Source organism: Ornithodoros turicata, chromosome 10 (assembly GCF_037126465.1).
Source record: "Ornithodoros turicata isolate Travis chromosome 10, ASM3712646v1, whole genome shotgun sequence".
NCBI classification, from domain to species: domain Eukaryota; kingdom Metazoa; phylum Arthropoda; class Arachnida; order Ixodida; family Argasidae; genus Ornithodoros; species Ornithodoros turicata.
Window position 1 is genome coordinate 2468394 of NC_088210.1, and position 26598 is coordinate 2494991.

Sequence of the window (26598 nt, forward strand, 5' to 3'; positions counted from 1 at the left end):
ACTGCAGACTCCTTCGAGTCTTATTCGACGAAGGCGTTGGACAAAATGGATGACTACTACCTGCGACACACTGTCAACTCCTTCCTGCGTCGTCATCTGCGAGCGCATCCCTAACAGAGGCGATACAGTTCAACGGGTTTACATTTATTTCGAGCAAACGTATTACTTTGAGCTGAAAATATTAGAAAATACGAATTATACAACTGAGAACTCATTATTGAGGACACTCCGGATAGAGTTTCACCACGCGACACACGCAAGGCCAATCACTGCACAGATCTGAGGATAATCCAATAACGTCAAGTAGCAGAGGAGTAGTTGTAGTGTCCAGTCACTCCCTCGCATAAAAAAGCGTTCCCCCGAGACTGGGGACACCACTGAAACGATAGAACGTCAGACAGCCCCATCGGCGGCTGTATCATTGCGCCCTTTCTTAAAAAGCCCCTTCTCCTCGGAAGGCGGGACTAGTTGTAACTGCCGTAACGAACGTTTCTCAACTGTACCTGAAGCGTCAGTCACGAAAACATTTATTCATTAATAAAGCTAACGCTGTCTCATGTAACAAATATCAGAACCACATTTAATCTCTCATACAACACACAACTGCCTCACAGTGATCGCTCCATAGATGTCATTCCACAGGCACTGGGTTTCCTTTGGGTTGAACTTCTGACATGCATCACTACCCAATCCAGCTTCAATACAACTTTTTTTTTAAAACTTACTGAGTCTGTTCATGTGTGCGAGTTTCAGAATATCGAACAGAAATAAAATGTGGTGTCATACACGATTGCCCCTCTGTGCACTAGGATGTACTTGTTCAGATGTCCGGGTAGAGGACAACGGAATTGACACTGGGACGGCTGCTTTCTTGCATAAATGCATGGTTTCTACCCCCAGTGCCTCATGGCTACTTCTCAAGCTTGAGGTTCACGCACTCGCTGAAGAAGCTGACGCTCTGCTGGCAGCTTGTTCTCTGGATAGTGTGTGTTTGTACTGTGGCTGAACACAGCAGGACACAGATTGCATTTCTGTGGCTTCACGCCCATGGACATCCGCCTATAAAGCTGCAGGTTTGTGGTGTGCCTCGAGTTTGTAAAACAGAGAATGCTCCTGTATGACTTCTCGTCCCACGTTGTGGCTGTATTCTGCGGGACAGAGGTCCCACTTTTATGGCTGCTCCCCCAAGTGTGTCCGCTCGTGATGCTGTAGGTGCTTGCTCTGGCTGAACTGCGCAGGGTAGACATGGCACTTGTATGGTTTCTCTCAAATGTGTGTCCGCTTGTGGTCCCGTAGGTGCCCGCTCCGGGTGAACTCAGCTGGGCAGATACTACACTTGTACGGCTTCTCGCCCGTGTGCGTCCTCTTGTGACGCTGCATGTTCGTGCTCTCGATGAACTCTGAGATCACATTTGTATGGCTTCTCGCCCGTGTGTGTCTTTTTATGACGCTGCAGGTGTGAGCTCTGGATGAACTCTGCAGGACAGACATCGCACTTTTATGGCTTCTCCCCCATGTGTTTCTTCTTGTGATGCTGCAGGTGCGTATTCCGGATGAACTCTGCAGGACAAAGGTCACACTTGTATGGCTTCTCGCCCGTGTGTGTCCACTTGTGATCCCGTAGATGACCGCTCCGGCTGAACCTTGCAGGACAGACATCGCACTTGTATGGCTTCTCACCGGTGTGTGTCCTCTTATAGAACTGCAGGTCACTGCTCCGGCTGAACGTTGCAGGGCAGACATCACACTTGTATGGCTTCTCCCTTTTGTGTGTCCGCTTGTGAAGCCGTAGGTGCGCATTCCAGTTGAACTCTGCAGGATAGAGATCGCACTTCCATGGATTCTCACCAGTGTGCATCATCTTGTGGCGTTGCAGGTGCGTGCCCTAGATGAACTCTGCAGGACAGAGATCGCACCTGTATGTCTTCTCATCAGTACGCTTCGACACGTGGTTCTCGTGACTGATAGACTGTGAAAATGCAGAGGGATACACGTCGCACCCAAAACCCTCCTCTCCCATCTGAACATTTGGTGGAGGGGTAGCAGGACACTTTTCAGACTCATTGTGACAGTGTGCAAACATGTGGTGTTGCAGTCTGGCTTTGGACGTGCATGCAAGTCCACATGACTTGCTCTTGTCTGGAGGTCGTTCCGTGGCTGGATCTTCCATTGTCACTACTGCAGTGTTGTTTAATCGAGATTCAACTGTTGCTCTGCTGATCTCGAACCGCGCATTTGAGAAAGTGCAACCTGGAGAACACTTGATCACGAGTGCCTCTGGGCTTGTCCTTAATATGGAGGGTACCGGTGCTTTCTCTTGCTCCTAAAATTTCAAAAATCGAACATTCAGTGGGTGAACCAGTCCAACCGCATCTCTAGTTCACAATTTAAAAAAAAAAACAGATGGCACCACGTTCGCTGTGCCTTTTCACGCTGTCCTCGTCAGGCTCCACAAATCATCCCCATTGTGCGCGATTGAAGGTGCAAGGTTAAAGTGGCTCCCCCTCTCTTATTTGCTGAAAGGTAAAGTGCCGGTCCTTCAAACACATGCCCTGAGCCCCATTCAGGAGAGTCATGGTCTTCTGTTTCCTTTCTTTTCGTGTATAAGTACCTTTTCGAAAAACCTGCTAGTAATTCATTAATTCACTTTCTGGACTTGGTGAAGCCTAGCGTAAGTGGAAAGGGGTATTTTGATTATCGCGACGCCCTATCACCCCCTCCTTCGTTTCTTTATCCCAACGAGGGGACAGTGGGGAGATTTCGAATGATTCGAGGAGATCTGGCAGATCGGAATGCCTTTACGATAACGGCTCCGAAAATATTATAAGACAAGCACCCGATTCCTTTATAGTGATTGGATTCACGTTACTGGTCTTGAACATCACGACTTTGAGCGTGGTCCTTGTAAGGGGTGTACGACGTGCAAGGCTGAATGATGATTACGTATAAGTGCTACGGAGGAACATTGGGTGTGAGCAACACATAGCAGAAGGCGTGTGTGAGCTTTTCGAGCTGCTGCTGTTTTCTCTCGTTCGCTCTTTCATTGATGTCACGGCAGCGTTAACAGAATTGTACCAGCACGCTTCTTCGTGTGACAAAGGAGTACGCAGGCCTTCCGCTACCTAGGAGATGTTAGTGCGAGTGGCGTACAGATGTTCGCAGATGCACCGGGGACAGCACAAGGGAGTGGGGCACAGGGTTTTGATGTGGGATGATTTCAGGGAGAAGTGCGCACACATTCGGCGGAAAATTGTGGCACAGCCCATCGGTCGTTGGATTTGAACAGGCTGCTTCATAGAGCTACGCACGCCCTTTGCTATCGTCAACGAGCGGACGCCCCATCCCGCTCCGAGATGCCTGTAGCCACTCAGTGTGCCACAACGCGTCTCACGTGATGTCGTCCACGTCGTCTGGCAACACGACTGCCACGGAGATACGGTGTAGGCCACTGTCTCTCAAAGTGAGGATTCCAACTACCGGGTTATCGTGACACATTCAGCGCAGGGAGCGAATCGGCTCAGAAACAATAAAGAACAGAAGTCCATAGACCATGATAGATGAAACTCACTGAAAAGGTTAGCCAGCTGTAGGAGTCGAACCCACATCTTCTGGATTACCGGTCCAGGGCTCTACCAGTTGAGCTAAGCTAACACGCCTCCCCAGCGACTTCCACGGGCGCGTCATCTGAAGGGAAAAATCAGCCACTCTCTCTCACTCATCCTCTTCTCACTCTTTCATTTTTGCTCACTCATACACATATTCATACGACGGGATCGACGCAAGCGGCAACAGTTGAACATGAGAGAACTGACGTTCTGAGGCTGGAACAACACAGAAAGGACAAATACATACAATGCCTGAAATTGCCTAAGAAATTAACTATGGAGAGAAGGTCTTGTTTATTAAAATAAGAGGCAAGTCATCTATAAATCACGGATTCAAAACGATCGGAAAAGACCGGTAACACTGAAATGGGGCGGTAATTAGATGGACAGTTTCTGTCACTGCTTTTGTAAATCACAATAACCTTGGATACTTGCACGTTCTTGCCAGTACGTAAACAGGTGGCTGGCTACTCCCATCGTTTTTAGTGCCTCAATTTCTGGACCCTATTTATCCTATTACCCTATTATCACTCTCAATTGGAGAGGACTCCAGTATCGTCAAATTTGTAGAGCAGTAGTTGTCCTAGTTGTAGTTCTAGTAGTTTCAGTGTCCAAGTCAACCCTCTCGGAACAAAAAAAAGAAAAACGTTCTAGAGACTGATGTTACAGTTTTTAATCTCCCATACCACACAAGATTGTCTCTCCGTGATTTCTCCTGATGTGTCATTCACAAACTGTTACAAATTGTAACACATTACACAACAGATGCTCGTAACACAAAAGGTAACTGTTGGGATTGTTCTTACAAGTTGTCACGTCTTGTAGACATATTTTCTTTTGTTTCTTTGGGTTGGTTGATTTATTTGTTCATGTTATCAGTTGAGGAGATGTAAGCCATAAAAAAAGCATTCATCATCATAATAAAGAGGAATAAAGGAAAAAAATGAATAAAAGACAAAGGAATAAAGAGGCAAACAGGAAACGATGCAATGCATGTTGTTCATGGAAGTAACCCTTTCTTAGCAGATGAGGGCCACTGTATGGGTGTCCCTTCATGGTCTGTTTGTTTCTCGGCACTGTTCTTTCTTTTTTTTCTACGTTTCACATACGTGAGCACCCAACCCAACTCTTTTTACCCTCGGTCTGTTCGTGCGTGCGAGTTTCAAAATGTCAAACACAAGTAAAATACGGCGGGAAACAGATTGCATCGGTACCGCCTTCTCCTCTCTGTGCATGAGCATGTTCTTCAGGTCTCTGGGTTCAGGACACGTGACAGCACTACACTGACACTCTTTCAAGTGTATTTGGTGCCTGCGCACCTGTATGGTCCCTATCCCAAGAGTGTCCTGGCTACATCTTAAGCCACAGGTTCGTGCTCTGGCTGAACTAGCTCTAGCAGCGGCTTCTCTAACTTTGTGTGTTCCTGCTCCACATGAACTCTGCAGTACAGAGGTTGCATCTGTATTGCATCACATCCATGTAGGTCTTCTTGTTAAACTGCAGGTTGGTGCTGTGCCTCAGGTCTGCAGAATAGAGAATGCTCTTCCATGGCTTCTCAGAGCCGTTTATAGGAAGAATTTGGCCATTCTCTGATCTTTTGCCGCCCGGAGATGGGGGAGCCGCCGTGACATCACAGACGTCATCGCTCCGCCCACTTGACTGGGATGAAAGACGACCCGCGGCGGCACAGGGGAATTTCAAGGCTGTGCCTCCGCCCCAAAATGTCGGAATGGGAGATTTCAAGGCGATAGCTCTGATGCAAAATGGTGCCACTGGCCTTGGCGCCGCCCATCGTGTCACGTCAAATGGCGCGCTTTGGGACAGGCTCCTCCCAATGGCCAACCTCTCCTAGTAAACGGCTCTGTGGCTTCTCGCCTCAGAACGCCTCTTTGTGATATTCCGTAGGACAGAGACCACACTTGTATCACGCTGCAAGTTTGAGTTATGGATGAACACTGCAGGACAGAGGTTGAGAGTTTATGGCTGCTCACCCGTGTGTGTCCGCTTGTGACGTGACAAGGTTCCGCACTGTCTGAACGCTGCAGGACAGAGAACGCACTTGTATGGCTTCTGGCCCGTGTGTGTCCGCATGTGCTGCTGTAGGTTCCCTCTCAGGCTGAACTCTGCGTGGCAGACATCGCACTTGTATGGCTTATCACCCGTGTGTGTTCGCTTGTGCTGCTGTAGGGCCCAGCTCTGGCTGAACTCTGCGTGGCAGACATCGCACTTGTATGGCTTCTCACCCGTGTGTGTACGCTTGTGCTGTTGTAGATGCCTACTCTGGCTAAACTCTGTGTTGCAGGAATCGCACTTGTATGGCTTCTCACCCGTGTGTGTCCGCTTGTGCTGCTGTAGGGCCCAGCTCTGGCTGAACTCTGCGTGGCAGACATCACATTTGTATGGCTTCTCACCCGTGTGTGTCCGCTTGTGCTGCTGTAGATGCCCGCTCTGGCTGAACTCTGCGTTGCAGGAATCGCACTTGTATGGCTTCTCACCCGTGTGTGTCCGCTTGTGCTGCTGTAGGTTCCCTCTCAGGCTGAACTCTGCGTTGCAGGAATCGCACTTGTATGGCTTCTCACCCGTGTGTGTACGCTTGTGCTGTTGTAGATGCCCACTCTGGCTAAACTCTGCGTTGCAGGAATCACACTTGTATGGCTTATCACCCGTGTGTGTTCGCTTGTGCTGCTGTAGGGCCCAGCTCTGGCTGAACTCTGCGTGGCAGACATCACATTTGTATGGCTTCTCACCCGTGTGCGTCCGCTTGTGCTGCTGCAGATGCCCGCTCTGGCTGAACTCTGCGTTGCAGGAATCGCACTTGTATGGCTTCTCACCAGTGTGTGTCCGCTTGTGCTGCTGTAGGTTCCCTCTCAGGCTGAACTCTGCGTGGCAGACATGGCACTTGTATGGCTTCTCACCCGTGTGTGTCCGCTTGTGCTGCTGTAGGTTCCCTCTCAGGCTGAACTCTGCATGGCAGACATCGCACTTGTATGGCTTATCGCCTGCGTGTATCCTCTTGTGCTGCTGCAGATGAGCACTCCGGCTGAACTCTGCAGGGCACTCATCACACTTGTGTGGCTTCTTGCATGAATCTGTCCGCTTGTGCTGCTGTATGTTCCCGCTCAGGCTGAACTCTGCAGGACAGACATCACTCTTGTGTGGCCTCTTGTCAGTATGCTTCACCACATGGTTCTTGTCACTTCCATACCACGAGAATGCAGCGGGATAGATGTTACACCCAGAACCCTTCTCTCCCATCTGAATATTCGTTGGAGGAGTAGTGGAACACTTTTCAGACTCATTGTGACAGTGTGAAAACATGTGGCATTCGAGGCTGGTTTTCGACGTGGATGCAAGTGCACACGGCTTGCTCTGGTCTCGATGTCGCTCAGTTAGTTGGTCATTCATAGTGAATAGTGCAGTGCTGTCGGGCTGCAGTTCTACTATTGTTGTGCTGATCTTGAACTGTGCATATGAAGAAGGGTAACCTGAGTATTCTTGTTCACAAGTGCGTCTGGGCTTTTCCTTAATATGGAGCGTATCAGTGCTGTCGCTTGCATCTGAAATTTCACAAATCGGACATTACGAGAAGCATTTCTGACTCCGGACTTTTGAAAAAATAGGTGGTGCCACATTCACAAAGCCCTGTCATGCCGTTTGCATTCCATCTCCACAAATAATCCCCATTGTGCACGATTGAGGCCACAAGCTCAACGCAGCTCGCACCATGCTCCAGCATTTGCCAAGAAATGAAGAGTAGGACTTTCGGACTGAACCACCTGAGCTTAATCTGAGACAGTCACAGCGTGTTGTTTTTCCTTTCCCGTATGAGCATTTTTGTTAATTTTTGTATCAGTGTCATATAACTATGCTTAAATATGTACGGCTTATCTCCACCGTCTTGTGACTGTGAACGTGCAGGAAGGGCTTCCGAGCCATTATGCTAATTTGACACAGTTGAGCCATTCCAGCCAAAACTGGCTAAAGATGTACTAGCTCAGCCCTTTAGAGTAGACTGAAAAAAAAAAAGTTCATATTTCGTTACTGGTGTGCACGCGGAACGTAAGCTCTCTTTTTCACCACACTCACTGTGACTTCGGCTCATTTGCATATCAAAATTCGAGGATGCTTATTTTTACGCACATGCGTATTTCAGGATCTGTTCGACTTTAAGTACGGCTTGCTACAAGGATAGCCCACTCAGCCAGCCCTGTCGCTTGTAGAGGAAATCCCGATTAAAAAGTTAACCCCTCGAATGTTTTGAAGAATACCTAATTTTGTTCACTGAATTGATATTTTTTTTCTTCGCAGTACGTGGCATTCCATAGAGGCTGGCGCATAAATTTCTGTTCTATGTAAAGAGATGGCGAAGATGTTACATTCTGCAGAAAGGTGACAGAGAATACACAAATGTAGGAAGCTCAAAGTATTTGGTAAATTCATCAATACCCAAAATATCGAAATGCTTCCTGAATGCCCCTGAGAATGAATGGGGACCCACGAGGAGCAGACGGCGGGTCATTTTTGTAGACAGAACGCGAGTGATCGCTGCTTGCTAAACCAGCCACACTGTCATCGTCCTCTTTGCTCAAAGAGCTCAGACGTCACCGCTTTCGTCTCTGCTGCCCGGACACATATCGCTGGTGTCAACGCCCGCTCACAAATCTCGTGGTAACTTTGTTTTTGTGACAAACGCGATGCATTAGAGCTTTAAAAACTGTTTAAAAACTTGCGCTGTCACCTCACGTTTTTCGCTTCAAACTGCGACATGAAGCTCACTCCAATACATATAGTGCTGCCCCCTACACCCTTGCAGAACCAGAACGTCGCGTGGATGAGTCACAATTTTTTAAAGCAATCAAGCGAAAGCTGTTTTTCTGAAGACAAGTGATGCTCATCCAGAGCAATTAAGGGGTCCAACTTCGAGAATGAGGCAGGGACGTTCGATCATCAGCAGTCAGGGACTCATGCAGAGAGACACTACCTCCACTACAAGCACGAATAATCTCGGGCTCCTACGAGAATGCTAACAGACCAAAATGTGTTCTGTCCTTAAAGGGAGACTTCGGAAGGAAAAAAAAAAAAAAAGAATAGGTGAGCATCATACCGAACACGAACCGCTCACTGGATACCGAATACAACATTCGCATTCATTTGGTGAGGGCAATTAATTCGTAAATGATGACAATACCAAACCAAACCAACATGCAAAGCACACAGCGGTTCGCCCGGAGGAAGATACTGTGGCGACACCCGGCATTGTCGTCTGCTACGAAGCTTGCATTCTTCCATGCAGGATGACGTCGGCAGAGTTGCTTTCAGCGCCCTCTTGCTTCACAGAGGCGAAGCGCTCACTTCATAATAATTCGTTGGAATAAAATCTGCGCACTTTGGGAATGCGATATTTCGTATGTATGTTCCTGACACTGCAAGGGTTACTGCTGTGTCACAATCGTGGTATATTTTGTTGTGGAGTCGCACTTTAAGCTCTTACCATGCCACCCGAGTTGTTCTCATTCGTTGTGCCTATCAAAAAGATAGATGGACTCTTCCACTTCGACACTTCCATTACCAGGCAAAGAAACTGCAGCAACGTCATCCAAAGGCCACGAGGACGCGCAGGACGAGCAACACCTTTCCTTGTTTTTTGGTGGCCCCAATGTTCGAGAAAATAAAACCTCAACGGTTGCTTATATCCCACATACGGAGCACCAAATTTTATTTTTACTTGTGAAATGCTACTACAAGCCCTAAGAGGGTCCAAGCAGGAGGGGCAGGGAAAGTCCAAAATAATTTATGAGGCACATACTATATTGCATCATGTAGTTGGGTTGAAAACATGCAAGCATAAACAGTTACGTCATAGTATTTTAAATAAATTAATTGATTAAATTTAATTCAAAAAGTTGTAGCAAATTTTGTGCGATTCTTTTACTCAGTGACCTGTATTGAGTACTTCTGTTTTATCATTTTTTTCTTTTCACTGTTCTTCTGTTTCTACATGCTACAGAAAGTGTATGGGTACTGCCGTAAATTTTACGTGCTTTTTTTTACTTACTGAGCTGCACTGAGTGGTTTTATTTTATCCTTTTCACTATTCTCTTGTGCCATATTTGTACTTACTACATAAAGTTTATGTTTATGAGAATATGTAGTATAGGCTAATGTGTGTTTGATTCTTGCGCATTATTTATCTTTACTGTGTACTGCATACTTGTGTACTGTGTACTGTATTTCTGCACAGTGCTGCCCAGTGTCAGTGCGGCCTCCGGATGCCCTCAAGCTACTGTGTTGTAGCTTTTTTTCTGGGGCCACCGCCATCTTTTGTTAGATGGAAACAGAAACAAACAAAAAAAAAAAAACACGTTTAGGCCTTTCACAAATGCCGTGACACCGTGGTGTGAGACCCGAGCATATGACAGAGAATTCCATTCTTCGACGGTTCGAGGCGAGAACGAGTATTTAAAGCAGTCAGTCCTGCACTTTAGCAAGATCACGAGTTGTGTTCACAAGCTGTATCGCTGTGCTTATAGACCGTGGCGAAAGCCATGTTGACTGGTAGAGGAGAAATTCTTACTTGCCAGATAATTGGAAATACGCTTATATATACGATATGTTCTAATACCTCACTACATGTGCTCGGGAGGGATATCAGGTGGTAATTTGCAATGTTTAGTTTGCAACCTGTTTTAGGAATTGGAACAACCTTGGCTATCTTCCCATCATCCGGCATCTCCCCATGGATCAAAGATACGTTAAAACTAAGCAAAAGGTACTTGAAAAAATGGCTAGGAAGCAAGCGAGCTGGTGAAGATGATGCATAATGTAAAAACCCCGAGACTAGGGAACACGAAGGGACAGACACAACATGAAGTCTCAAACACTGTGTTTGAGACTTCGTGTTGTGTCTGTCCCTTTGTGTTCCCTAGTCTCGGGGTTTTTACATTATGCAAAAGGCACTTGGTGCTCCACTCGGCATACCGAAATGAATGCATGCAATTTTCTTATTCAAATTTATGTGCAATCTACCGTCATTTCACGTGTATAAGTCGCTCCGCAGATAAGCCGCAGGACTCGCTTTTAGGAACATTTTGAAAATTTTTGGGCAGGTAAGCTAAACTCGCAGACAAGCGTGGGCAGTATGATGCGACTAATCTGTGGGACAAAGGAGACCATAGAGGAAGAAGAAAATCCCTGTGGCCCATATTCCGGGGTCAGCATGGTGTACAACAGAGGAGGTCGGTTCTAGTATTCTACGATTCCACATCAAGAGACCCATCGTGTCAAGAGATCCACCGATGGATCTCTCGATTCGGAGCATCTCTTGACCCGTTGGATCTCTTGACTCGTCTGAGGGTTCGTCAGGCTTGGATCTTTTGACCCCTTTGTGTTACGTCGTTAACTCTAACACCGCTAAGCAGAAATTACTCGTATCGAAATACGAGGGACTCGATTTAGGTGCGGTATAAATAGAATACAAATGCAGGTGGCAAAACAACATGTCATTTTTATTGACTAACCAACTTACTTTGTAACACACAGAGTAGTCCAAGAAAAGCCGACAATTCTCTTATGTTATTTCTGTTAAAAACAGGTGGTTGGATTGTAAGATCAACCTGTTTGTAACACAAAATTTGTAGAAGTGCTGTTATTTTTTTATTTTTTTTTAGCATTTTTTACATTTTTTTTCTTTTTTAAAGATAGCTTCATATGCCTGAACATCAGTTTCCTTTTTTGTTTTTGTGTGTTTTCCGTATCAAGTTTTTCCTTAATTTTTCCCGACGTCCACAAAAGGACTAAGACAAAGCACTTTGTTGCTGTGCCCATTATTATCGGTAACAAACTTGAGTTCTGGCATAAAGTGGGGACGGTGCGCCAATGGACACAAAAGTACGAAGACAGTCCAGCAGTATACCCTGCATTTTGGGGTTGAGGTCAATGAATGTGACAGGTCAATGTTGATTGGAAAGCACAGTCAGACAGTATTTTCCCGCACAGTCAGTAAAAGAACAGAATACAGTCAAACTCCTTTATAGCGAACACCTTTTTAACGAAAATACCACTACAGCAAATTTTTTTGCGATCCCGCTGGAGCCCTATAGGTCCAATAATGGACATCCTTTTTAACGAAAATACCTTTACTGCCAATTTTTTTGGCGGTCCCCTGAGTTTCGTTGTAAAGGAGTTTGACTGTAATGTGAAAAGAGGGGAGGGGCAATGAAAAGAACGAGGCAAGGATACGTTTTAAGCCCTGCGGCTTAGGATTCTTTGTAGGTTGAGCTCAATATTCTTGGTAACAAGCATCCGTTCTGGCATAGCGTGTTACGGCGCCAGGGGCAATGGACATAAGCCCATGGTGAAAGCCATGCTGAGAGGCAGAGAGGAAATTCTTACTTTCCAGATATTTGGAAATATGCTTATATACCGTATGTTCTAATACCTTACTACATGTGCTCAGATGGGATATCGGACGGTAATTTGCAATGTTTAGTTTGCAACCTGTTTCAGGAATTGGAACCTGGAAGTCGCTGAGAAGGCGTGTTAGCCTAGCTCAATTGGTAGAGCCCTGGACCGGCAATCCAGAAGATGTGGGTTCAAGTCCTACAGCTGGCTAGCCTTTTCAGTGACTTTCATCTTTGATTGTTAATTTCTTAGGCAAATTGAGGCTTTGCATGTATTTGTCCCTTCTATGTTGTTCCAGCCTCAGAACATCAGTTCTTTCATGTTCATCAGTTGCCGCCTGCGTCGATCTTGTCGTATAAATGTGTGTGTGAGTGAGCAAAAATGTAAGAGTGAAAGAAGGATGAGTGAGAGAGAGTGGCTGGTTTGTCCCTTCAGATGACGCACCCTGGAAGTCGCTGAGAAGGCGTGTTAGCCTAGCTCAATTGGTAGAGCCCTGGACCGGCAATCCAGAAGATGTGGGTTCGAGTCCTACAGCTGCCTAACCTTTTCAGTGACTTTCATCTTTCATCGTTAGTTTCTTAGGCAAATTGAGGCTTTGTATGTATTTGTCCCTTCTATGTTGTTCCAACCTCAGAACATCAGTTCTTTCATGTTCATCAGTTGCCGCCTGCGTCGATCTTGTCGTATAAATGTGTGTGTGAGTGAGCAAAAATGTAAGAGTGAAAGAAGGATGAGTGAGAGAGAGTGGCTGGTTTGTCCCTTCAGATGACGCACCCTGGAAGTCGCTGAGAAGGCGTGTTAGCCTAGCTCAATTGGTAGAGCCCTGGACCGGCAATCCAGAAGATGTGGGTTCGAGTCCTACAGCTGCCTAACCTTTTCAGTGACTTTCATCTTTCATCGTTAGTTTCTTAGGCAAATTGAGGCTTTGTATGTATTTGTCCCTTCTATGTTGTTCCAACCTCAGAACATCAGTTCTTTCATGTTCATCAGTTGCCGCCTGCGTCGATCTTGTCGTATAAATGTGTGTGTGAGTGAGCAAAAATGTAAGAGTGAAAGAAGGATGAGTGAGAGAGAGTGGCTGGTTTGTCCCTTCAGATGACGCACCCTGGAAGTCGCTGAGAAGGCGTGTTAGCTTGGCTCAATTGGTAGAGCCCTGGACCGGCAATCCAGAAGATGTGGGTTCAAGTCCTACAGCTGGCTAGCCTTTTCAGTGACTTTCATCTTTCATCGTTAATTTCTTAGGCAAATTGAGGCTTTGTATGTATTTGTCCCTTCTATGTTGTTCCAGCCTCAGAACATCAGTTCTTTCATGTTCATCAGTTGCCGCCTGCGTCGATCTTGTCGTATAAATGTGTGTGTGAGTGAGCAAAAATGTAAGAGTGAAAGAAGGATGAGTGAGAGAGAGTGGCTGGTTTGTCCCTTCAGATGACGCACCCTGGAAGTCGCTGAGAAGGCGTGTTAGCCTAGCTCAATTGGTAGAGCCCTGGACCGGCAATCCAGAAGATGTGGGTTCGAGTCCTACAGCTGGCTAACCTTTTCAGTGACTTTCATCTTTCATCGTTAGTTTCTTAGGCAAATTGAGGCTTTGTATGTATTTGTCCCTTCTATGTTGTTCCAGCCTCAGAACATCAGTTCTTTCATGTTCATCAGTTGCCGCCTGCGTCGATCTTGTCGTATAAATGTGTGTGTGAGTGAGCAAAAATGTAAGAGTGAAAGAAGGATGAGTGAGAGAGAGTGGCTGGTTTGTCCCTTCAGATGACGCACCCTGGAAGTCGCTGAGAAGGCGTGTTAGCCTAGCTCAATTGGTAGAGCCCTGGACCGGCAATCCAGAAGATGTGGGTTCGAGTCCTACAGCTGCCTAACCTTTTCAGTGACTTTCATCTTTCATCGTTAGTTTCTTAGGCAAATTGAGGCTTTGTATGTATTTGTCCCTTCTATGTTGTTCCAACCTCAGAACATCAGTTCTTTCATGTTCATCAGTTGCCGCCTGCGTCGATCTTGTCGTATAAATGTGTGTGTGAGTGAGCAAAAATGTAAGAGTGAAAGAAGGATGAGTGAGAGAGAGTGGCTGGTTTGTCCCTTCAGATGACGCACCCTGGAAGTCGCTGAGAAGGCGTGTTAGCTTAGCTCAATTGGTAGAGCCCTGGACCGGCAATCCAGAAGATGTGGGTTCAAGTCCTACAGCTGGCTAGCCTTTTCAGTGACTTTCATCTTTGATTGTTAATTTCTTAGGCAAATTCAGGCTTTGTATGTATTTGTCCCTTCTATGTTGTTCCAACCTCAGAACATCAGTTCTTTCATGTTCATCAGTTGCCGCCTGCGTCGATCTTGTCGTATAAATGTGTGTGTGAGTGAGCAAAAATGTAAGAGTGAAAGAAGGATGAGTGAGAGAGAGTGGCTGGTTTGTCCCTTCAGATGACGCACCCTGGAAGTCGCTGAGAAGGCGTGTTAGCTTAGCTCAATTGGTAGAGCCCTGGACCGGCAATCCAGAACATGTGGGTTCAAGTCCTACAGCTGGGTAGCCTTTTCAGTGACTTTCATCTTTGATTGTTAATTTCTTAGGCAAATTGAGGCTTTGCATGTATTTGTCCCTTCTATGTTGTTCCAACCACAGAACATCAGTTCTTTGATGTTCATCAGCTGCCGCCTGCGTCGATCCTGTCGTATAAATGTGTGTGTGAGTGAGCAAAAATGTAAGAGTGAAAGAAGGATGAGTGAGAGAGAGTGGCTGGTTTGTCCCTTCAGATGACGCACCCTGGAAGTCGCTGAGAAGGCGTGTTAGCTTAGCTCAATTGGTAGAGCCCTGGACCGGCAATCCAGAAGATGTGGGTTCAAGTCCTACAGCTGGCTAGCCTTTTCAGTGACTTTCATCTTTGATCGTTAATTTCTTAGGCAAATTGAGGCTTTGCATGTATTTGTCCCTTCTATGTTGTTCCAACCTCAGAACATCAGTTCTTTCATGTTCATCAGTTGCCGCCTGCGTCGATCCTGTCGTATAAATGTGTGTGTGAGTGAGCAAAAATGTAAGAGTGAAAGAAGGATGAGTGAGAGAGAGTGGCTGGTTTGTCCCTTCAGATGACGCACCCTGGAAGTCGCTGAGAAGGCGTGTTAGCCTAGCTCAATTGGTAGAGCCCTGGACCGGCAATCCAGAAGATGTGGGTTCAAGTCCTACAGCTGGGTAGCCTTTTCAGTGACTTTCATCTTTGATTGTTAATTTCTTAGGCAAATTGAGGCTTTGCATGTATTTGTCCCTTCTATGTTGTTCCAACCTCAGAACATCAGTTCTTTCATGTTCATCAGTTGCCGCCTGCGTCGATCCTGTCGTATAAATGTGTGTGTGAGTGAGCAAAAATGTAAGAGTGAAAGAAGGATGAGTGAGAGAGAGTGGCTGGTTTGTCCCTTCAGATGACGCACCCTGGAAGTCGCTGAGAAGGCGTGTTAGCCTAGCTCAATTGGTAGAGCCCTGGACCGGCAATCCAGAAGATGTGGGTTCGAGTCCTACAGCTGGCTAACCTTTTCAGTGACTTTCATCTTTCATCGTTAGTTTCTTAGGCAAATTGAGGCTTTGTATGTATTTGTCCCTTCTATGTTGTTCCAACCTCAGAACATCAGTTCTTTCATGTTCATCAGTTGCCGCCTGCGTCGATCCTGTCGTATAAATGTGTGTGTGAGTGAGCAAAAATGTAAGAGTGAAAGAAGGATGAGTGAGAGAGAGTGGCTGGTTTGTCCCTTCAGATGACGCACCCTGGAAGTCGCTGAGAAGGCGTGTTAGCCTAGCTCAATTGGTAGAGCCCTGGACCGGCAATCCAGAAGATGTGGGTTCAAGTCCTACAGCTGGGTAGCCTTTTCAGTGACTTTCATCTTTGATTGTTAATTTCTTAGGCAAATTGAGGCTTTGCATGTATTTGTCCCTTCTATGTTGTTCCAACCTCAGAACATCAGTTCTTTCATGTTCATCAGTTGCCGCCTGCGTCGATCCTGTCGTATAAATGTGTGTGTGAGTGAGCAAAAATGTAAGAGTGAAAGAAGGATGAGTGAGAGAGAGTGGCTGGTTTGTCCCTTCAGATGACGCACCCTGGAAGTCGCTGAGAAGGCGTGTTAGCCTAGCTCAATTGGTAGAGCCCTGGACCGGCAATCCAGAAGATGTGGGTTCGAGTCCTACAGCTGGCTAACCTTTTCAGTGACTTTCATCTTTCATCGTTAGTTTCTTAGGCAAATTGAGGCTTTGTATGTATTTGTCCCTTCTATGTTGTTCCAACCTCAGAACATCAGTTCTTTCATGTTCATCAGTTGCCGCCTGCGTCGATCCTGTCTTATAAATGTGTGTGTGAGTGAGCAAAAATGTAAGAGTGAAAGAAGGATGAGTGAGAGAGAGTGGCTGGTTTGTCCCTTCAGATGACGCACCCTGGAAGTCGCTGAGAAGGCGTGTTAGCTTAGCTCAATTGGTAGAGCCCTGGACCGGCAATCCAGAAGATGTGGGTTCAAGTCCTACAGCTGGCTAGCCTTTTCAGTGACTTTCATCTTTGATCGTTAATTTCTTAGGCAAATTGAGGCTTTGCATGTATTTGTCCCTTCTATGTTGTTCCAGGCTCAGAACATCAGTTCTTTCATGTTCATCAGTTGCCGCCTGCGTCGATCCTGTCGTATAAATGTGTGTGTGAGTGAGCAAAAATGTAAGAGTGAAAGAAGGATGAGTGAGAGAGAGTGGCTGGTTTGTCCCTTCAGATGACGCACCCTGGAAGTCGCTGAGAAGGCGTGTTAGCCTAGCTCAATTGGTAGAGCCCTGGACCGGCAATCCAGAAGATGTGGGTTCGAGTCCTACAGCTGGCTAACCTTTTCAGTGACTTTCATCTTTCATCGTTAGTTTCTTAGGCAAATTGAGGCTTTGTATGTATTTGTCCCTTCTATGTTGTTCCAGCCTCAGAACATCAGCTCTTTCATGTTCATCAGTTGCCGCCTGCGTCGATCCTGTCGTATAAATGTGTGTGTGAGTGAGCAAAAATGTAAGAGTGAAAGAAGGATGAGTGAGAGAGAGTGGCTGGTTTGTCCCTTCAGATGACGCACCCTGGAAGTCGCTGAGAAGGCGTGTTAGCCTAGCTCAATTGGTAGAGCCCTGGACCGGCAATCCAGAAGATGTGGGTTCGAGTCCTACAGCTGGCTAACCTTTTCAGTGACTTTCATCTTTCATCGTTAGTTTCTTAGGCAAATTGAGGCTTTGTATGTATTTGTCCCTTCTATGTTGTTCCAGCCTCAGAACATCAGCTCTTTCATGTTCATCAGTTGCCGCCTGCGTCGATCCTGTCGTATAAATGTGTGTGTGAGTGAGCAAAAATGTAAGAGTGAAAGAAGGATGAGTGAGAGAGAGTGGCTGGTTTGTCCCTTCAGATGACGCACCCTGGAAGTCGCTGAGAAGGCGTGTTAGCCTAGCTCAATTGGTAGAGCCCTGGACCGGCAATCCAGAAGATGTGGGTTCGAGTCCTACAGCTGGCTAACCTTTTCAGTGACTTTCATCTTTCATCGTTAGTTTCTTAGGCAAATTGAGGCTTTGTATGTATTTGTCCCTTCTATGTTGTTCCAGCCTCAGAACATCAGCTCTTTCATGTTCATCAGTTGCCGCCTGCGTCGATCATGTCGTACAAATGTGTGTGTCAGTGAGCAAAAATGTAAGAGTGAAAGAAGGATGAGTGAGAGAGAGTGGCTGGTTTGTCCCTTCAGATGACGCACCCTGGAAGTCGCTGAGGAGGCGTGTTAGCTTAGCTCAATTGGTAGAGCCCTGGACCGGCAATCCAGAAGATGTGGGTTCGAGTCCTACAGCTGGCTAGCCTTTTCAGTGACTTTCATCTTTCATCGTTAGTTTCTTAGGCAAATTGAGGCTTTGTATGTATTTGTCCCTTCTATGTTGTTCCAACCTCAGAACATCAGTTCTTTCATGTTCATCAGTTGCCGCCTGCGTCGATCCTGTCGTATAAATGTGTGTGTGAGTGAGCAAAAATGTAAGAGTGAAAGAAGGATGAGTGAGAGAGAGTGGCTGGTTTGTCCCTTCAGATGACGCACCCTGGAAGTCGCTGAGAAGGCGTGTTAGCTTAGCTCAATTGGTAGAGCCCTGGACCGGCAATCCAGAAGATGTGGGTTCAAGTCCTACAGCTGGCTAGCCTTTTCAGTGACTTTCATCTTTGATCGTTAATTTCTTAGGCAAATTGAGGCTTTGCATGTATTTGTCCCTTCTATGTTGTTCCAGGCTCAGAACATCAGTTCTTTCATGTTCATCAGTTGCCGCCTGCGTCGATCCTGTCGTATAAATGTGTGTGTGAGTGAGCAAAAATGTAAGAGTGAAAGAAGGATGAGTGAGAGAGAGTGGCTGGTTTGTCCCTTCAGATGACGCACCCTGGAAGTCGCTGAGAAGGCGTGTTAGCCTAGCTCAATTGGTAGAGCCCTGGACCGGCAATCCAGAAGATGTGGGTTCGAGTCCTACAGCTGGCTAACCTTTTCAGTGACTTTCATCTTTCATCGTTAGTTTCTTAGGCAAATTGAGGCTTTGTATGTATTTGTCCCTTCTATGTTGTTCCAGCCTCAGAACATCAGCTCTTTCATGTTCATCAGTTGCCGCCTGCGTCGATCCTGTCGTATAAATGTGTGTGTGAGTGAGCAAAAATGTAAGAGTGAAAGAAGGATGAGTGAGAGAGAGTGGCTGGTTTGTCCCTTCAGATGACGCACCCTGGAAGTCGCTGAGAAGGCGTGTTAGCTTAGCTCAATTGGTAGAGCCCTGGACCGGCAATCCAGAAGATGTGGGTTCGAGTCCTACAGCTGGCTAACCTTTTCAGTGACTTTCATCTTTCATCGTTAGTTTCTTAGGCAAATTGAGGCTTTGCATGTATTTGTCCCTTCTATGTTGTTCCAGGCTCAGAACATCAGTTCTTTCATGTTCATCAGTTGCCGCCTGCGTCGATCCTGTCGTACAAATGTGTGTGTCAGTGAGCAAAAATGTAAGAGTGAAAGAAGGATGAGTGAGAGAGAGTGGCTGGTTTGTCCCTTCAGATGACGCACCCTGGAAGTCGCTGAGGAGGCGTGTTAGCTTAGCTCAATTGGTAGAGCCCTGGACCGGCAATCCAGAAGATGTGGGTTCAAGTCCTACAGCTGGGTAGCCTTTTCAGTGACTTTCATCTTTGATTGTTCATTTCTTAGGCAAATTGAGGCTTTGCATGTATTTGTCCCTTCTATGTTGTTCCAGCCTCAGAACATCAGCTCTTTCATGTTCATCAGTTGCCGCCTGCGTCGATCCTGTCGTATAAATGTGTGTGTGAGTGAGCAAAAATGTAAGAGTGAAAGAAGGATGAGTGAGAGAGAGTGGCTGGTTTGTCCCTTCAGATGACGCACCCTGGAAGTCGCTGAGAAGGCGTGTTAGCCTAGCTCAATTGGTAGAGCCCTGGACCGGCAATCCAGAAGATGTGGGTTCGAGTCCTACAGCTGCCTAACCTTTTCAGTGACTTTCATCTTTCATCGTTAGTTTCTTAGGCAAATTGAGGCTTTGCATGTATTTGTCCCTTCTATGTTGTTCCAGGCTCAGAACATCAGTTCTTTCATGTTCATCAGTTGCCGCCTGCGTCGATCCTGTCGTATAAATGTGTGTGTGAGTGAGCAAAAATGTAAGAGTGAAAGAAGGATGAGTGAGAGAGAGTGGCTGGTTTGTCCCTTCAGATGACGCACCCTGGAAGTCGCTGAGAAGGCGTGTTAGCTTAGCTCAATTGGTAGAGCCCTGGACCGGCAATCCAGAAGATGTGGGTTCAAGTCCTACAGCTGGGTAGCCTTTTCAGTGACTTTCATCTTTGATTGTTAATTTCTTAGGCAAATTGAGGCTTTGCATGTATTTGTCCCTTCTATGTTGTTCCAGCCTCAGAACATCAGCTCTTTCATGTTCATCAGTTGCCGCCTGCGTCGATCCTGTCGTATAAATGTGTGTGTGAGTGAGCAAAAATGTAAGAGTGAAAGAAGGATGAGTGAGAGAGAGTGGCTGGTTTGTCCCTTCAGATGACGCACCCTGGAAGTCGCTGAGAAGGCGTGTTAGCTTAGCTCAATTGGTAGAGCCCTGGACCGGCAATCCAGAAGATGTGGGTTCAAGTCCTACAGCTGGCTAGCCTTTTCAGTGACTTTCATCTTTGATCGTTAATTTCTTAGGCAAATTGAGGCTTTGCATGTATTTGTCCCTTCTATGTTGTTCCAGGCTCAGAACATCAGTTCTTTCATGTTCATCAGTTGCCGCCTGCGTCGATCCTGTCGTATAAATGTGTGTGTGAGTAAGCAAAAATGTAAGAGTGAAAGAAGGATGAGTGAGAGAGAGTGGCTGGTTTGTCCCTTCAGATGACGCACCCTGGAAGTCGCTGAGAAGGCGTGTTAGCCTAGCTCAATTGGTAGAGCCCTGGACCGGCAATCCAGAAGATGTGGGTTCAAGTCCTACAGCTGGCTAGCCTTTTCAGTGACTTTCATCTTTGATCGTTAATTTCTTAGGCAAATTGAGGCTTTGCATGTATTTGTCCCTTCTATGTTGTTCCAGGCTCAGAACATCAGTTCTTTCATGTTCATCAGTTGCCGCCTGCGTCGATCCTGTCGTATAAATGTGTGTGTGAGTGAGCAAAAATGTAAGAGTGAAAGAAGGATGAGTGAGAGAGAGTGGCTGGTTTGTCCCTTCAGATGACGCAGCCTGGAAGTCGCTGAGAAGGCGTGTTAGCCTAGCTCAATTGGTAGAGCCCTGGACCGGCAATCCAGAAGATGTGGGTTCGAGTCCTACAGCTGGCTAGCCTTTTCAGTGACTTTCATCTTCGATTGTTAATTTCTTAGGCAAATTGAGGCTTTGCATGTATTTGTCCCTTCTATGTTGTTCCAGCCTCAGAACATCAGCTCTTTCATGTTCATCAGTTGCCGCCTGCGTCGATCCTGTCGTATAAATGTGTGTGTGAGTGAGCAAAAATGTAAGAGTGAAAGAAGGATGAGTGAGAGAGAGTGGCTGGTTTGTCCCTTCAGATGACGCACCCTGGAAGTCGCTGAGAAGGCTTGTTAGCTTAGCTCAATTGGTAGAGCCCTGGACCGGCAATCCAGAAGATGTGGGTTCGAGTCCTACAGCTGCCTAACCTTTTCAGTGACTTTCATCTTTCATCGTTAGTTTCTTAGGCAAATTGAGGCTTTGTATGTATTTGTCCCTTCTATGTTGTTCCAACCTCAGAACATCAGTTCTTTCATGTTCATCAGTTGCCGCCTGCGTCGATCCTGTCGTATAAATGTGTGTGTGAGTGAGCAAAAATGTAAGAGTGAAAGAAGGATGAGTGAGAGAGAGTGGCTGGTTTGTCCCTTCAGATGACGCACCCTGGAAGTCGCTGAGAAGGCGTGTTAGCCTAGCTCAATTGGTAGAGCCCTGGACCGGCAATCCAGAAGATGTGGGTTCAAGTCCTACAGCTGGCTAGCCTTTTCAGTGACTTTCATCTTCGATTGTTAATTTCTTAGGCAAATTGAGGCTTTGCATGTATTTGTCCCTTCTATGTTGTTCCAGCCTCAGAACATCAGCTCTTTCATGTTCATCAGTTGCCGCCTGCGTCGATCCTGTCGTATAAATGTGTGTGTGAGTGAGCAAAAATGTAAGAGTGAAAGAAGGATGAGTGAGAGAGAGTGGCTGGTTTGTCCCTTCAGATGACGCACCCTGGAAGTCGCTGAGAAGGCGTGTTAGCTTAGCTCAATTGGTAGAGCCTTGGAGCGGCAATCCAGAAGATGTGGGTTCGAGTCCTACAGCTGCCTAACCTTTTCAGTGACTTTCATCTTTCATCGTTAGTTTCTTAGGCAAATTGAGGCTTTGTATGTATTTGTCCCTTCTATGTTGTTCCAACCTCAGAACATCAGTTCTTTCATGTTCATCAGTTGCCGCCTGCGTCGATCCTGTCGTATAAATGTGTGTGTGAGTGAGCAAAAATGTAAGAGTGAAAGAAGGATGAGTGAGAGAGAGTGCTGGTTTGTCCCTTCAGATGACGCACCCTGGAAGTCGCTGAGAAGGCGTGTTAGCCTAGCTCAATTGGTAGAGCCCTGGACCGGCAATCCAGAAGATGTGGGTTCAAGTCCTACAGCTGGCTAGCCTTTTCAGTGACTTTCATCTTTGATCGTTAATTTCTTAGGCAAATTGAGGCTTTGCATGTATTTGTCCCTTCTATGTTGTTCCAGGCTCAGAACATCAGTTCTTTCATGTTCATCAGTTGCCGCCTGCGTCGATCCTGTCGTATAAATGTGTGTGTGAGTGAGCAAAAATGTAAGAGTGAAAGAAGGATGAGTGAGAGAGAGTGGCTGGTTTGTCCCTTCAGATGACGCAGCCTGGAAGTCGCTGAGAAGGCGTGTTAGCCTAGCTCAATTGGTAGAGCCCTGGACCGGCAATCCAGAAGATGTGGGTTCGAGTCCTACAGCTGGCTAGCCTTTTCAGTGACTTTCATCTTCGATTGTTAATTTCTTAGGCAAATTGAGGCTTTGCATGTATTTGTCCCTTCTATGTTGTTCCAGCCTCAGAACATCAGCTCTTTCATGTTCATCAGTTGCCGCCTGCGTCGATCCTGTCGTATAAATGTGTGTGTGTGTGAGCAAAAATGTAAGAGTGAAAGAAGGATGAGTGAGAGAGAGTGGCTGGTTTGTCCCTTCAGATGACGCACCCTGGAAGTCGCTGAGAAGGCGTGTTAGCTTAGCTCAATTGGTAGAGCCCTGGACCGGCAATCCAGAAGATGTGGGTTCGAGTCCTACAGCTGCCTAACCTTTTCAGTGACTTTCATCTTTCATCGTTAGTTTCTTAGGCAAATTGAGGCTTTGTATGTATTTGTCCCTTCTATGTTGTTCCAACCTCAGAACATCAGTTCTTTCATGTTCATCAGTTGCCGCCTGCGTCGATCCTGTCGTATAAATGTGTGTGTGAGTGAGCAAAAATGTAAGAGTGAAAGAAGGATGAGTGAGAGAGAGTGGCTGGTTTGTCCCTTCAGATGACGCACCCTGGAAGTCGCTGAGAAGGCGTGTTAGCCTAGCTCAATTGGTAGAGCCTTGGAGCGGCAATCCAGAAGATGTGGGTTCGAGTCCTACAGCTGCCTAACCTTTTCAGTGACTTTCATCTTTCATCGTTAGTTTCTTAGGCAAATTGAGGCTTTGTATGTATTTGTCCCTTCTATGTTGTTCCAACCTCAGAACATCAGTTCTTTCATGTTCATCAGTTGCCGCCTGCGTCGATCCTGTCGTATAAATGTGTGTGTGAGTGAGCAAAAATGTAAGAGTGAAAGAAGGATGAGTGAGAGAGAGTGGCTGGTTTGTCCCTTCAGATGACGCACCCTGGAAGTCGCTGAGAAGGCGTGTTAGCTGAGCTCAATTGGTAGAGCCCTGGACCGGCAATCCAGAAGATGTGGGTTCGAGTCCTACAGCTGGCTAGCCTTTTCAGTGACTTTCATCTTTGATCGTTAATTTCTTAGGCAAATTGAGGCTTTGCATGTATTTGTCCCTTCTATGTTGTTCCAGGCTCAGAACATCAGTTCTTTCATGTTCATCAGTTGCCGCCTGCGTCGATCCTGTCGTATAAATGTGTGTGTGAGTGAGCAAAAATGTAAGAGTGAAAGAAGGATGAGTGAGAGAGAGTGGCTGGTTTGTCCCTTCAGATGACGCACCCTGGAAGTCGCTGAGAAGGCGTGTTAGCTTAGCTCAATTGGTAGAGCCCTGGACCGGCAATCCAGAAGATGTGGGTTCAAGTCCTACAGCTGGCTAGCCTTTTCAGTGACTTTCATCTTTGATCGTTAATTTCTTAGGCAAATTGAGGCTTTGCATGTATTTGTCCCTTCTATGTTGTTCCAGGCTCAGAACATCAGTTCTTTCATGTTCATCAGTTGCCGCCTGCGTCGATCCTGTCGTATAAATGTGTGTGTGAGTGAGCAAAAATGTAAGAGTGAAAGAAGGATGAGTGAGAGAGAGTGGCTGGTTTGTCCCTTCAGATGACGCACCCTGGAAGTCGCTGAGAAGGCGTGTTAGCTTAGCTCAATTGGTAGAGCCCTGGACCGGCAATCCAGAAGATGTGGGTTCAAGTCCTACAGCTGGCTAGCCTTTTCAGTGACTTTCATCTTTGATCGTTAATTTCTTAGGCAAATTGAGGCTTTGCATGTATTTGTCCCTTCTATGTTGTTCCAGGCTCAGAACATCAGTTCTTTCATGTTCATCAGTTGCCGCCTGCGTCGATCCTGTCGTATAAATGTGTGTGTGAGTGAGCAAAAATGTAAGAGTGAAAGAAGGATGAGTGAGAGAGAGTGGCTGGTTTGTCCCTTCAGATGACGCACCCTGGAAGTCGCTGAGAAGGCGTGTTAGCTTAGCTCAATTGGTAGAGCCCTGGACCGGCAATCCAGAAGATGTGGGTTCAAGTCCTACAGCTGGCTAGCCTTTTCAGTGACTTTCATCTTTGATCGTTAATTTCTTAGGCAAATTGAGGCTTTGCATGTATTTGTCCCTTCTATGTTGTTCCAGGCTCAGAACATCAGTTCTTTCATGTTCATCAGTTGCCGCCTGCGTCGATCCTGTCGTATAAATGTGTGTGTGAGTGAGCAAAAATGTAAGAGTGAAAGAAGGATGAGTGAGAGAGAGTGGCTGGTTTGTCCCTTCAGATGACGCACCCTGGAAGTCGCTGAGAAGGCGTGTTAGCTTAGCTCAATTGGTAGAGCCCTGGACCGGCAATCCAGAAGATGTGGGTTCAAGTCCTACAGCTGGCTAGCCTTTTCAGTGACTTTCATCTTTGATCGTTAATTTCTTAGGCAAATTGAGGCTTTGCATGTATTTGTCCCTTCTATGTTGTTCCAGGCTCAGAACATCAGTTCTTTCATGTTCATCAGTTGCCGCCTGCGTCGATCCTGTCGTATAAATGTGTGTGTGAGTGAGCAAAAATGTAAGAGTGAAAGAAGGATGAGTGAGAGAGAGTGGCTGGTTTGTCCCTTCAGATGACGCACCCTGGAAGTCGCTGAGAAGGCGTGTTAGCTTAGCTCAATTGGTAGAGCCCTGGACCGGCAATCCAGAAGTTAGTACCATCTGTGGGGGTGGGTCTGCTGGGTATTCCAGCTGCTCGGCGTCCACCTCTGCAGTCTCGTCTCCGGATGCGATGGGTACCCCCGTGGGTATCCCTGTGGGCGTTCCCGCGAGTATTCCCACGGGTACTCGCAATGGTGCTCCCGTGGGTAATCCCGTGAGTACTCTCTTGGGTGTTCCTGTGTGTGCATTCCGCCGGCGGGGTGGTGCGGGTAGTTCTCGTGACGCCTGTTGCGTACATAATATCTTCGTCTTGTGTGCTTCTCTCCCTCTAAAAAATCGCTTATCTTCTGTGCGAGAAGCTGAGCAACCATTGCGCTTCCCTCTGGCGAGAAATGGATATCTACCATTCCTGATGATTCCAGATCAGTGAGAATGTAGTAGCTGTTGAGGAATACCATCCTAGGAGTTTCGTGGCATGCCACTTGCATACTTTTCTTTACTTATTTTATATTTTTCTGGACTTCCTGGCCTTGTTCCTTCGTGAAGGGGTTAGAGCATATGCACACTGTGTGTTTGGGGTGTTCTTCGAGTCATTGGGCCACCTTAACTGTCAAAAGCGACGTTATTTGCTCGGGATCCATGCCGTTTAGTATGTCGTTAAGCCCCGCCATGATGATAGTTAGAGCTTCTTCATCCTCTCCATATGGCACTTTGGTCATTTCGTTCAGAATTTCGTCGGTTTTCGCTCCCGGCTTTCCGTACACGGTTAATCTTCTATCACCTGCCAGCTCTCCGAGAAGCGGTCTCTTCAATCTATTTATGTTCGAGTCTCCTATCAATCTAACTCGCCTTGTTTGTCTAACTTGTCGGGGGTTGTCGCAGGGGGTCGCTTTGTAAGGGCTGACCCCGTTTGAGGCATTGCTGGGGTGTCCCGAGCCTGAGGGGGTGGGATTTAGCCTTGCGGCTTCCTGCCCTACTTTTGCTGCCCTTGCGTAGGAGGGGCTTCCTTCTCCATTTTCTTGTACCGTATTTTCACGCGTATTAGCCGCGGCTTATGCGCGATTTTTTTTTCCCACGGGCGCCCTGCGGCTTATCCACCGGTGCGGCTTATCTGATGACTATGTTTTCCTGGTATTTTCCCCATACGCCGATTTTAACGAAAGGGCCGACAGTGTCTCTGGAACAGCACTGCCCTGCCGATGCACGAACAGTGCGTAACAGGGACGGGTCCACATTCGAGTAGATTGATCTTCCTGGTGCATTCCCCCAAGCAGCTTTAAGGAAAGTGGTGACAGTGATTCACGTCTTCTGGAAGACCACTGACCCATCAGTCCACGAAAAACACCCGACAAGGGCACAATCCGATCTTGGTAGAACTCCAGAACTGATCTCCTCTGTTGGACACTGTGCCGATCCCGGAGTATGGACCACAGGGTTTATGGACTTCTCTATGGTCTCCTTTGTCGCACAAATCAGTCGTCTCGTATTGCCCCGCGGCTTATCTGCCAGAAAATTTTCAAAACGTCCCAAAAAACCCGTCCTGCGGCTTATCTGCGGTGCGGCTTATACGCGTGAAATTACGGTACTTGGT

The 26598-nt window shown here is 46.7% G+C and overlaps 2 protein-coding genes across 8 annotated transcripts in view; both read right to left on the bottom strand.

Moving 5' to 3' along the window:
- Positions 1-511: 511 nt before the first annotated feature.
- Positions 512-26598, bottom strand: part of LOC135370379 (zinc finger protein 883-like) — a 33638-nt gene continuing 7551 nt past the window's right edge. For 2 of the 7 annotated variants that reach the window (XM_064604111.1, XM_064604110.1), the window contains exons 5-6: positions 5597-7162; positions 512-2323 (exon numbers count right to left, since the gene is read on the bottom strand). In XM_064604111.1, coding sequence (XP_064460181.1) covers positions 2202-2323; positions 5597-7162 — 1688 coding nt within the window. In that variant the 3' untranslated portion in view covers positions 512-2201. Of the gene's footprint in view, positions 2324-3568; positions 3685-4260; positions 5535-5596; positions 7163-26598 lie in introns of those variants that run through there. The other 5 variants (XM_064604113.1, XM_064604114.1, XM_064604115.1 and 2 more) reach the window with 5 other exon arrangements.
- LOC135370485 (zinc finger protein 233-like) lies at positions 1499-1861 on the bottom strand. Its single transcript, XM_064604236.1, has one exon. The coding sequence runs from the start codon at positions 1859-1861 to the stop codon at positions 1499-1501; it is 363 nt and encodes a 120-aa protein (XP_064460306.1).